Source organism: Dermacentor andersoni, chromosome 1 (assembly GCF_023375885.2).
Source record: "Dermacentor andersoni chromosome 1, qqDerAnde1_hic_scaffold, whole genome shotgun sequence".
NCBI lineage: Eukaryota > Metazoa > Arthropoda > Arachnida > Ixodida > Ixodidae > Dermacentor > Dermacentor andersoni.
In genome coordinates, this window is record NC_092814.1 from 93,694,214 (window position 1) to 93,707,691 (window position 13,478).

At 49.0% G+C, this 13,478-nt stretch overlaps 1 protein-coding gene across 1 annotated transcript; it reads right to left on the reverse strand.

The window, feature by feature from the left end:
- Window positions 1-612: 612 nt before the first annotated feature.
- On the reverse strand, window positions 613-1,508 carry LOC126544733 (NPC intracellular cholesterol transporter 1-like). The gene has a single exon (XM_050192193.3). The coding sequence runs from the start codon at window positions 1,378-1,380 to the stop codon at window positions 697-699; it is 684 nt and encodes a 227-aa protein (XP_050048150.2). The 5' UTR covers window positions 1,381-1,508; the 3' UTR covers window positions 613-696.
- Between the last annotated feature and the right edge of the window lie 11,970 nt (window positions 1,509-13,478).

Below are 13,478 nucleotides of genomic sequence, written 5' to 3' on the forward strand. Positions count from 1 at the left end.
TCTCCCTGTCGCACTGGGGTAAATGACCAACCGGACGCTAAATGCACCGCGCTTCGTCGTTGTCATCAACGCAAACGCTTCCAAGTATTCCGAATGCCATAGTATGCATACTTCGACCATATATTCGAGTACTACCAGGCGTGAGTAACCAGGAGTGACTCTACATACGCACGGAGCTGAGGGGCATTCCTTTGATTTTCGTCATTGGTAATTGTCTACAATGATGCCACGTGAGGGCTGCTGGCTGCTTCAGGCGTTTCTCACTCCTATGCCCGTTGGGCCTGTCTCAAACTATAGAACAATATATTTTCTGGTGTCACAGTCTGGCGACACAAATATACACTTCTGTAATGCTAAAGCTTGTATATAACAAGCTAGAACTGCATGCGTATGCTTATTCAGCCCGGACCATGGAATTGGTGTCCGTCAGGATTACTCAGACGACATACAGGCCGTACCCACCGTTCCACTTACAGCCTTCGATAAGTAAGCTATGAGAAGTGATGCCTTTTGTGGCCGCGGCCTGCAATCAATAACTGAAAACCTACAAGGGATTCCTTTCGAGAGATGCCACAGTAATGGCCGACAGTAAAACTAAACATTTCTTACAGCTTCTGTTGTGTCGAGTATCGCAATTTATTTCACCAACGTATAAATCGTTGCAGCCGCGTGCGCGTGTCAGCTTTCAGCTATAGGTCAGATTAAGCTGGGGTTGTGTGGCTCCAGCTTGTGGTCACCCACTGTGTACTGGCTCTTGGTGATCTGGAATTTCATCTTGACCGGCGAGTGGCCGCCCTCCGAGGCGACGGAGCCGATGAAGTTGAGGAAGCGTTGGGGAGAGCACTTTTGAAGGAGGCCCTTTTTGCACATCAAAGTCGGCACCTTGAAACCGAGGTATCGGGTGCGGGTGTCCTTGCAAGCTGCGTACACTCCCTCGGCGAAACTCGGGTGCACGGCGTAGACCAACTCCGTGGCCGAGGATTCGCCGCTTTCCGCGGTGCTGGTACGGTTGACGGCGACGAATTCGGACTGCTTCGGCGAGCAGTACGCCTGGCAGACGAGGTTCTGGAAGTTTGGAAAGCACCTCTGATCTGTTTTTACGATAATGTCGCGGAGGGTCTTGAGCTCAGACACCATATTTTTCGCCTGCGTAGCGTCGCAGCAGACTGGCGTTGGCTTGCCGCATGGGTCGAGCAGAGCGGGGCACGCCTTCTCGAGCAACTGACTCTCGAGGGGGACCGGATGACGCTTGGCGGCGCATGGCAGCGGCTTGCCGGAGTCTGGATCCGTGCCACAGTTGCCGTACGTGACGCACTCGGCCAGTGCCGACGACACAAGCGTGACGGTTAAGGCGACGGTGAAAAGCCAGCTGTTAGACATCGTGATGCGTGCCCGTCACGGAGGTCTCGATGATGCATCTATGGGCCTAACGTCTGCTCCTTTTATACAACTCGCGGCACTCGGTTGGCTATGGCAACATTTGTGCTTGGTCCGCAGTTTCTCGTGTCAGTCAGATGACGCAGAGGGACCGGACTTACCGATAACACACGCGGATAAACGGATAAACGCCGGACCTTCGTTAGGTAGATACGCGCTGCCGCTCCTATCATTTAATTGTCTGATGCAAGGCTGCCAAACGTTCGGCTACAGGTTCGTATCTCAAGTGTTGTATTGCGTATTAAGTGCACAAAAGGCCAGTCAGTTCTTTTAGGCAATTAGCACGTAGGGACGTCCTCAGCAACCAGAATCACTGTAAAATAAATTATATCTATTAAAGTGCTTCACTCAATAACTCGCACTTTACATACTTAAAGAAAACTACGTTTTGGAATCGAGGAGGCACCCACGTTACGGCCGTAATTTGAAATGTGACAGCAAGCAGCATCGCAGTTTAATAAACTTTACGGATGTATTTCTGTCACGCAACAACAATCGCAATAGCTCATCTGCGCATTTGTTTGTTTGGTTCTGCGTGCCAGAACTTCCCAGGAATTCCTCGCCTCCGCAATGGAAATTAACGGGTGCACATACTCACCTGAGACTGATGACTCTTAGTATTGTGGCAAGATTGCGCCGTAAAAGGGCCTCCGTTTTTGTCACTGCGTGTATTTAGGGATGTTATTCCATAGTTGCATATTCAAAACAACAAGCAACAGGCAAACATCAAATGACTCAAGGCAAAACCCACATCCTGGGACGTCACCAGATCAACTGTGTCGGCATCTATACCGATGCTCTGGAGCGCACTTGCCACGACGGTGAGCACCTGAGTCGTCTGCCTAAATGCATGACCACCTATGCATATTTGTAAAACGCATTCTCAGCGTGCGCCTTCTGGTTATAAACAAAAAAAAATTATGGGGTTTAACGTGCCAAAACCACTTTCTGATTATGAGGCACGCCGTAGTGGAGGACTCCGGAAATTTCAACCACCTGGGGATCTTTAACGTGCACCTAAATCTAAGTACACGGGTGTTTTCGCATTTCGCGTCCATCGAAATGTGGCCGCCATGGCCGGGATTCGATCCCGCGACCTCGTGCTCAGCAGCCTAACACCATAGCCACTGAGCAACCACGGCGGGTTTCTGGTTATAAACATACAATTGTAAATTTGTAATCATCGATGGAAAGAATATTGTAGAAATGATGCAGTAACACTCTACTTGAGAATGCTGTATTAACAAAATAAAAGATTCCTGCAGTACCATATCTTTTTAAACATATAGCTTATGATTATGTGTCGTAATACATCGTTAAATAATGTAAGGGGGTGTCATAAATGTTTTACTGTCATATATACCGTTACGCATATATAGAGAAAAAAATACGTAGAAGGTGTGCAGTTGGTCTTGTACTTTTCCTACCTTTAAAGACGTAAATTTATTTTTACATTGTCAGTATCCACAATACAAACATAGCGCTAAACCTCTATAATTATCCTTTCTGGCACAATATACGCCGGCAGAGTCATGCATTTTTACGGCCAATAGTCCACAGAACTTCGAGAACCTGCCTTAACGGGGAACGCCTCGACGACCAGCCGCTTTCCGAGCACACGCTCGGAGAGTGCCGGCTGGGGCGGCCTTCGCACCAGAAGGCCACGAAAGCGCTACTGAAATTCCTCCGGTCAAGTGTGTGTGTGTGTGTCTGTGTTCTTTTTTTTTTCATAACCCTCTCTTTATGTTTGTGTACATTTTTCTCTAAAAATGCAGATTTCGCAATTCGGTCATTGTACACTGCAGAAAATCTGCACCAGGTTTGACATGTTTAGCTAACAGCGTAGGCATCGTGTACGCGGTTAACTTCCCTGCCTTTCGCATCTCATTTATCTCTCCCTCTTTCTACTCGTGCGCAGTAGTCCAGAGCAGAGGTGCTCCCTCCCTCCGATGGAAAGGTCTATAGTTTCGAAAGGTCTATAGAGTTATGCGGTAGTCAAAAGACAACTTGGCAAATAAACGAATCGAGTCTCCGTTGTGAAATCTTGCTTTCCACGTGTTGCTGCACTAAACACGACAGAATTCGCAGTGCCCAAGGACTCTACGGTTACCACGGAAGCAAGAACACGGAACAAGAACACGGTTACCACGGAACAAGAACACGCAAACAATTAACACGTTTTACAAAAGCAAACAGCGCATGCATGAACGAGCTGTGGTCACGGTAGGGGATTTTCGTTTGGGCAGAGCAAAAACACACGACTCTTTTGGTAAAAAGTGTATCATACGTGTGCCCCATATACTGTATGTAAATGAATGGTTTCGTTTTCCCGGATGTCTTGCAGAAGATCAAGCGACAAAAGTGAGCGTCATAAAACAGGGGCCTTCTTATTCTCGTTCTCATTTAGGCCCGTGTTGGCGTATGTTGCTGAAGGGAACACTTTCTGATTCCAAGGTGCAGCCCGTCAATAACGACAGAGCCCGGCGCGTCAGAGCTCCATTCCTTCCGACATGCAGGCAAAGACAGAGGATGTGTTGCCCGTGTATCTCGGCGAGCCGCCGCCTAACACTCCGCTCGTGCAATTGTCGATAACCTAAAGGACACTGTAAAGAGCAATAGTAAATACATTTACAGTGTTAACCTTTAATAAACAAAATTTTCGGAAATTTGCCAGGATACGGTTGGTTACTAGTGAAGAAAACGAAGAGCAAGCTTTCTTTCATTAAAAAAAAAAGCACCAGAAAATCTTCAGATGGTGTTTATTTCTTTTGTGTGTGTGTGTGTGTGTGTGTGTGTGTGTGTGATGCTTTTCGCGCCAATTTCTCCTGGATTTGGCGGGAGTCGTTGGTTTTCGATTTCTCGGCTGACAGGCGCGCAAGCCACGCTCCAGAAGTTACAGTTCAGTGCCAGCGAGCACAGCTCTTTTCTTCGTAGTGAAACAATAATTCGCGAATGAAAGCGTCAGAATTTGTGTCGAGCTCGTAGGCATACCAAAAATTAAAAAAGATGTCTTAACAAAGAATGCATATAATATTCAACGGCTTCTTTGTCATAACTGAGCTTCAGCTCAGTCGAAATGAAACTTCCAATTCAGATCGCCACGCGCGCGCCGCGTAGAGGTCACGATAAGAACTTCGAAACAACGTGGCATAGCTCAATGTAGCGCACAACAAAACAACGAACAGGTTTAACGGACACGGACGAGCGTTAGGTGTTGGCGTATGCGTAGTGAGCCATGACTTGAATCCGTGGCTTCTTTAACGCATTTATCTAGGCAACCACCACTGCATGTAGCTTGCGCTACCTAATCTCTGCCCGTTTGCTATGCTTAAAATTTGCCCTTATATACCCGCCGCGGTTGCTTAGTGGCTATGGTGTTGGGCTGATAAGCCCGAGGTCGCGGTATCGAATACCGGCCACGACGGCCGCATTTCGATGGGGGCGAAAACAACCGTGTACTTAGATTTAGGTGCGCGTTAAAGAACCTCGGGCGATCCAAATTTCCGGAGTCCTCCACTACGGCGTGTCTCATAATCAGATCGTGGTTTCGGCACGTAAAACCCCATAATTTAATCCTCCTTTATGCCCTTGTATCAAGAGATGAAGCTTGTGCCACGCCAGCTGCGGCTCTTTCACTTAAATGCCCCGTGCATAGTTTTAGGACATTGGCATCACGAGCGACTTTTGCATACGGACTGCTCAAGTCTCAGCGGTGATTTCTCCAGCGCACTTTTGAAAAACGAAAATAGGAAGTTACCCTTCAGCTGCCCTCCGCTTCTATATCATTATTTTTTGGCATCTGTCGATGTTGTCCACTTTTGGCCTCCAATCGTGCTTCTTTCTCCCTGTGCGCGTCAATTCAACTTCGGTAATCCGAAAGATCATTTTTTTTTCGAAAACTGGCAAATGCACTGGAAGAGAAAACAAGGTTTCGAAGGGTAGTTGCGCAATGCGCGCAGCCGACACGGTGCGATGCAGCACGCGAAATCCCTTATTGCAGCGCAGCAGAAATTATAACAGCGCCATGAGCAACGCCGGCAGTGGCGTTACCGTGGTTGCGCATCGGTGGTGCAGGAGACGAGACCGCCGAAAAACCGTCGACGTTTGTCAGCGCCCCGATGAGAGGATTAGAGTTTTGCGTTTGCACTGTCCGTTGAGCTCAAACCGCTGTATGTATACCACGGTGCGGTACGCGACAGTGTGTGCTCGGCAGGAACGCTTATCTATGTGCTCACAGCGCTCATGCGAGCAGCAGAAACCAGAACGCTGCCCTGGCTCCGGCAGAGCCGACTGAGCAGAATGTGACCGCTCGCTCACTTGGCTTCGTCGTTTTTGCGGCCAAACGCAGTGCGCCTCCCTGAAGACCTCCTCCTCCTCCTCCACGTCCGTGCCGCGCATGCGCCGTCGACAGCAGGCCGACGGCGGCGGTCTCGAGTGTCCGTATAATTGCTATCACAATAAAACGTGTTTAAGGAAGCTGCACCCAAAGCTCGGAGCGTCCGACGCACTACAACTATAGTCTCCTCAGCGCCACACATTCGGTCGAGCAAAGTGTTGCTGCGTCTCGCAGCGCGGCCGACGACTGTGCACGCCCCCATTTGCATCTAGTAAGTGAGTTCGCGCCGCAACGATCGCCGAGGTTAAACAAGGCACAAGCAGCGGGAGGGGGTGTTTGGCGGCTCGTGCGCCGAGAGATGGGCGCGGATCTCTCCATTTGCGCAAAGTTGGCGGCGCGTCGTCCTGCAGGCGCGCGCGGTGCCCGCTCGGTCATTCGGTCGTGACCAATCGTGGCGAGGAGCGCGGCGCGCTGCTTTGCGCGCCTGATGGATGCGGCCTGCGGTCGCGACAGCCGCCGCCGAGGGGCCGCCCCGAGCCGGCTGCCACCGCGGAGCAAGGGTTCTCGCCGGGCTCCCGGAAATACAAAGTGAAAACGAAACCGCCGCCGCGCGTCCCCCTTCCCCCGAGCAACAGCGTGCCCTTCTCCATCAACGTCATTTTTCCGCAGATGAGGAACTGAAAACGGGAGGTGCCCGGGCAACGCGGTGCGACCGTCTCGCGTCGCGCATCCCCTCGTTTCACCTTCGCGCGTGCACTCGCGTGCTGCGAAGGGGCGAAAAGAAAACGCTGTCAGTGAAGGGGTGATGCGGCGGCCGCATCATCGCTTACACGTCGCGCTCATACGGGATGCGCGGAAAGACACGGTGTAGCAGCGTCCCGACTGGTGGGATGCGTCGAAAACCTCCACGACGGCCGGCTCGGCAGGGTGCAAGAAACACGCTCGTCCGAGGATCGTGTGTATGCTTTGTTGCGTGCTCCCATGTGTTAGCGTATGTTCGCACGTCCGTTTTCGGTCGTCATTGTTACCGTCAGTCGTAAGGATCTTCTTTTCCCTCCTTCCCTACCACCCCCCTTCTTTTCTTCTTCTTGTACTCCTGTATTTTCTTTAGCGTCGACATAGCGAGAATACTTGCCTCCGTGCTCATTTTGCGTATATAAATTTTCTTTTGCTTTCCTAGTTTGTGAAAAGTCAAATGTGGGGATGAGTGACAAAGGGAGCTAGACAGTCCGGAGGCGACTGTGTCCGGCCGTCGGCCACAGTCGCGAAGTTTGGAGCCAACGTTTCTAGAGACTATACTGGGAATGTGTGGCCCCGTAAAGTGAGAACTTGTCAACTGCGGGGCAAAAAACCACGAGAGATGAAAGAAAGACTAGACCGACGCGGAGCTTACTAAAATGCATTTAAAAAATATTAAATGTTCACGAATATACATACACGTGTGGGACGCGCGTGACATGGGCACCAAAAGACACCTTCGTACCCGATATGCATCCAGGTGCTTTGCCTTTGTACCTAGACAGCGGCCTTTATATCTGAAAACATTGGAGAACAGCCGCATTCCTTAATGCAAAGAAAAATTCGATTTACCCTGGCCCTTCAAGGAAGCTCTGTTATCTATTAGACGATTAATCACACAACATCAGGTCTGGCCAATGTGACACTTTCCACGGGAGAGGGGAATATCATAGACGGCGTTCGTGCTACAGCGGGGATATTTTTTTCACGGTGTTTTACGTTTTACCCATATATGCTCTTGCACGCAAATTCAAAGCGGAATTCCGTAGAATAGAGGTATAGACTACCAACATGACTAACACGTCGTTCTAAACGGAAAATAAAAAAGCTATACATATGCAAGAAAGCAACGAGGTGAGCAGAAACTATGAGGAACGTCTTAAAGTCATCGTTAAGGATCAGGTAAGTGGCTGGGAATACGAATAAACTCAGCATGAGCAGCGGCCTAGGTAAATAGCTGAGACAATAGGTGGCGCAGGCTTTGGCTCCAGGGCCTTGCGGAGCCTAGGCAATATGTATACCTCTATACGTACTGTGTACTAGAACCATAGAGTTTCATACAAATAATAAGAAACTCTATGACTAGAACTACGCTTATGTCGGCATGTGAGCATACGTCATGAATAACATTTCGAGCTACGAGTCGGACCTGATGCGTGGTGCAACCCTGATCGAGCGAGTGTTGTGCACTGGCCTCATCGACATGGTGTGATTGTAGCTTAGTGTGGTGCCTGAGTCTAGCGCGGAAAGCGACTACGGTGCATTTCATGTGTACCATTCCATGCGACATCGCTTTCATCAGGAGCGGCATACTAGACGAACCACCAGACGAACCTTTTCCGGCATGTACTCAATGTACTCAAGTCTGGCAGTCATAATTATTGTATGTTTATATATTTCAGAAAGACATTTGATTCTATATCCCACACACACACAGCCTTTACAAAAGCTATATGAAATCTTAAAGTAACGGACAGCACTGCACCGCATGGCTCGAAACCTATCCTGTTAACCGAAAGTAATACGTCGTTCCTAATCGAGCGCCTTCATCTCATATAACAGTTTTATCTCCTATCTGCACAAGGCTCCACTTTGGCCCAGTTTCTAGCCTTAACTTTCATAAAAGATCTTGCTGAACGTATTTCCTGTCATGTCAGGTTATACACTGACGACTGCTGTAATTTATCGGGAAATCAGAGATGCGACAGATTCTGAAAAGCTGTGAAGAGATCTCAACGCTGTACTTTCGGGGTCCGAGCCTGGTACATGGAGTTCTGAGGGTGTGCGAATAGTAATTGAGAACCAACAGAATATGAATCCGATAGTGCCAGTAGCGGGTCGAATCGAATAATGAATACTCTTTCGAACAGTGTTCGAATAATGAACAGCCATGCTCAACGTTGATATATAACGATGCTTAGTGTCCATAAAGAAACACTGACAGTTCCTATACCCTTATCAAGGACAGATGCTGCGAGGAGTCTTTGTTTGCTTGCTGAAACCAAGACTGAAACTTTGTGGAACACCCCGATTTTCTCCAACTGCCGTCTCCACCGGCTGGACCCTACAATGAAGCTGCAGATTCCATCGAACTTCTGCCGCCGTGATGCAAATTCACTATGCTGCCTCTGGTTAGGGGTGGCTTTTACGAAAACCTGCTCATTCCTTATTGGAATGTCCGACGCACCGGTTTGTCACTCATGCAAATGTGAAGGGACAATCGAGCACGTGTTGTGTTTTTGTAATCTCTATGTCATCGATCGACAAGTGTCTCTTGGCGGAGTGTTGTTTTTCTACCTGTGGCTATTTCCGTGAAATCTCCAGTGTATCTATCAGTCGTCGCGCCTAGTTCGGTGGCAGTGGAAGTGGACCGTCCAAAGCGTATGCCAGAACCAGCGATGGCCGCCTCCAGGAAAGGGATCGGGCTACAGACTGACAGCGACAGCGAAGGCACCCATGTCTACTTGCTGAGCAGCGAGGACCCTTCTGATGAGGACGACTTCGAACTTGTGCGGAACCGCGAGGCGAGGAGAAGGAACACCAGAACCTCTTCGTCCTTCAGTACACAAACTGTTGGGCCCACGCGGAGCCCCGACGCCAACATCATCTTGTTTATGCCTGTGGTACGCAACGCGGTAACACGAAGCGGCTTAATAGGCAATCTGTCTCGATTCAGCTGGCGACGGTGGTGCCCAAAGAAATCACGGACATTAGAGTGAACACCCACAAAAATGAACTGGTGGTTGATGTTCTGCACACGGGTGCTCTTAGCGTCCTACGCAAGGTAGGAGGTCTTGATGGCATACAGGTGCGCTATCACATCCCACTGGGCTCTGATGTCATCACCAGCGTCAGGCACGTGCCCAGTGGGGGGGGGGGGGGGGCGTGGAGGGGGTCAGGGAGGGCAGAATTAAACAGCAGACCCCCCCCCCCCCCCACCCACGCCACCAGTCCTCACACACATTCGTAAAGCGCTGCCAAATTAATCTTGAGACTTGACAACGATTCGGCGGTCAACATTTTGCTACCTTTTTCACTCCATTTGTATAGCGGTAGTTATCGGCATCTCCTGGGGCGTGAAGGCCAGTTTTCTCATCGATTTGGTGCCCGCGCGATTAACTCGAGATGCATTCAGTTGTCACGATCTATTGCAACGGTAACGCACATGACTGTTGCTTCGTTAGTTCAATCTTCTTTGTTTAGACTCATCCAGGAACCAGGAAAGGGATTCAGTTCGTAGTCAGCTGGTCTGTATGCTTGTGGAAGGAGTTGCGGTCGGAGAAAACGCCAGTTGCGTTTAACTTTTCCTTTCGCTTCATTATTTCCTCGAGTGACGGCTCCTTGCGACGCTGCAGATCCTCGAAATCATAGAACCGTGATATGGGTTAGATAAGGTGGAAAATAAGATCATGCGAAACAGCGTACATCATTAAACCCTGTAATAACCATTAGACCCATAAGCAATACGAATGTCACCCGTTATCTCGTCTGGTTTTTATCTAATTGTACAGCACTTTTCGTGCAAAATTGGCAACTGGAAACAAGAGTCGCAAGGAGTTAAGAAATTAAGCGGTCTACTAGGGGAGAGAGCCGCGATAACAGACAAAAAGGAGGAAAAGCGAAAATTCAGAAATTTAACCTTTGTTTGTGAAAATATTTAAGGATAAATATCTTTTTATTTAAAAAGGAATCAGAGAAAACACCGCCGGAAGTGGAGAATGATTCCCTGTGTTTTGAATGACGCTTCTACAGTTATCAGTCGAGCCGCCTGACGTAGCCACTTCTCTGCTGTGCTTATGTGCGTTTTTTTTTTTTTTCCAGCATTCCTGTGCGGTAGGCGCAGTACGTCTAGAACCGCAACGTCCTGCGCTATACGCGGTTGAACGTGACTGGCGGCCACGCATCGTTATGCAACTTCTCAAATAACAATACGAGTCGGTTTTGGCACTTGGTAGAGCAGTAAACGAGGGATCCAAAATAACAGTGATTGTTCCGCAAATATATATTTCTCTATTTTCCTTCCTGAGCTAATTGAAAAAACGCCACTAGAATTTTTTTATTTTACACTTTCTATTGTTTACTTGTTCTTGACAGTGTTCTTCCTGCGGTTTTTTCCTACGCGAGTCCACTTGACGTGGTTCCCCGTTTGTCACATAAAGAAGAGGTGTATGTGACAGGCGCACCTGTGAGATACACTTTATTTATTTCTCTTTTGCGGGTTCACGCGTCTTTATGGCGAACGGTGGTCATTATTCGCATTTGTACTAGTAAAGGTACCCCCCTCATTTGCATAGAAAGGTGACCATGAGTTGCCCCCCCCCCCCCCCCGAAACATTATCCTGGGTACGTGCCTGACCGGTGTCGTATACGACGTAGACTTGGCCATCCTCAGCAGTGACTTGCCGATTCTGGTTAAAGCAGCGAGCGATCATGACGTCATTGTTGATGTCTTGCGCCTGGGCAACTCAACTGCCTGCCGTCGCAGGTTAAGGTAGGCCACTTTTGTCATCCTGTCCGGCCTTTCATTCCGAAGCATCTGCAGTGCCGCAACTCAATGAAACTAGGACAGGTGAGCAGCGTCTGTGAGAACGAAACAGCGTGCCCCGCCGCGGGTAAATGTGCAGCCACTGTCATGAAATGTCCAAACTGCCACGGATCTCATGAGGCTTCATCGAAGGATTGCCCAAAAATTAAGAACGAAATTGCTTTCTTAAAAGAAATGGCCAGGGATCATTGCTCTCATCGAGAAGTCACCGCTAAAATTAGGAAGCGACGCTCCCGCCGCCCACATTCTTCAAGGAAAGCTGCATCAGTTACGCGTGCGCCACGTCCACTGTCACCTCCTCCACTGCCACCCAGGCCACGCACATTAGAAAGGGCTACAAAGGACAAGGACAAGGGCTTTGCGAAGAATGCGTACACCGAAGCCTGGCCTGCGTTGCCAAAACGGCAACCACCATCAGAATCACTGTACACCGACGGAAGTAGTCTACCCCGAGCGTCAATGAATTGGCTGAACAGGATCGGCAAGTGGTTATGATGGTTCGATCACTAATGAATACGATTCACATGCTACTGAGCAAGCTGCAGACACCGACAGCTCAAAGCGCATTGCAAATACTGGATGCACTGAATCCAGTATTTGCAGGCCTCATATGAGCACCATGGCTCACCCAATACTTTTTTTTCGCACTGAAGTTACAATGGAATGGAATTTCAGAGTCTTGAAGTCCCGCATCTCGGATTCGCGCCAATTTGTCTTCAAGAATCGGTTTGCTATACTTGTTATTTGCGAACTGAACGTATCAACTCCTTACAGATTATCTGGTTACGAAGTTTTTGCTTCTTCCATATGCGAGGGACGAAGCAACGTTCTCATTTACATCCGCACGGAATTGACCTATGTTTCGCATACTGTTCGGCCTCATGACTACAACCAATATGTATGCCTCCGCGTCAGAAAGAACAAAGTGTCTTTCACTCTTATTGGTTTTTACGTCTCCCCATCAAGGTAGTTTGACTGTGAAACGCTGAAATACATATTAAAGGAAACTAATGACCCCTGGGTCATCACTGGAGACTTCAATGCGCACCACTTCCTTTGGGGAGGCACCAAGATCAACTCAATGGGAAGGAATGTTGTGTCGCTTGCCTCTGATTATGGCTTCTGCATCATGAATGATGGTAGCCCGACGTATCTGCGTTGTTCTGCTGCCTGGCCTTGACCTTCGTGTCACGGAGCTTCACGTCACATGTTAAATGGTTTTGCAACATCAAGACTCCCGGGAGTGATCACATTACCACATACCTAAAAAGTAATGGACTCGCTCGGTCTTTCTCTCGTGGTGTCTTGAAGAGCAGTGACTGGACTGTGTTTACATCGCTTATGGAAGGAGCGTGTGAGGGCTATTTCGCCGGCAACGTCGACGACACCATCGCAGAAGCAATGAAAGCTGCCAAGTGTTTATTATCGCTGTCGTCAAACCGAATGGATTTCGACAATGAACTTGAGAGGCTTCGTGCAATTCGACAGCGGCCAAAGCCACGATACAGACGCATTAAAACAATTTTTGATTTCAGAGACGCACGACGCATTCAGAACCAAGTTCAGCGTCGCATGGACAAACTAAGGAGTCATCGATGGAAGACATTCTGTGAATCACTGGACCCTCGCATGCCGCTTCTACATATCTCGAGGACAGTCCGTGGTCTTCATTCATCCCGCAACAACGACACCCATTCGCAGCTTTGGACCTCCATCTTGGCCAAACTGAGCTTGGTGTGACGGAGGAATTCTGTGCGAGAGTCACTGGCGAGCCTACATGTCAACATCAACGTTGATGTAAGTGACCTCCCTGCGGCTCGGGTACCAGAAATGGACGTGTCCTTTACCATGGAAAAACTCGAAGCTGCCTTGGTCGTTTCTAAACGATCATCCTCTCCAGGACCTGACGGCGTCACCTATGCTGCCCTGGGACACCTTGAACACAAGAAGAGCGCATCTGAACAGTTTCAACAACTCATGGCATAGAGGTAGATTTCCCCGGCAATGGAAGTTAAGTCGGCTGGTACCTTTGCTAAAGCCGGGAAAATCTCCGTTGGACTTGGCAGAATATCGCCCTATCACTCTGGGCAACTGCATCGAAAAGGTGATGGAAAGGATGGTCCTTACACGTCTAGAATGGTA

What these genes read in the sequence shown, in the direction of transcription:
- LOC126544733 (XM_050192193.3), bottom strand. Translation starts at nt 1,380, where the DNA reads ATGTCTAACAGCTGGCTTTTCACCGTCGCCTTAACCGTCACGCTTGTG.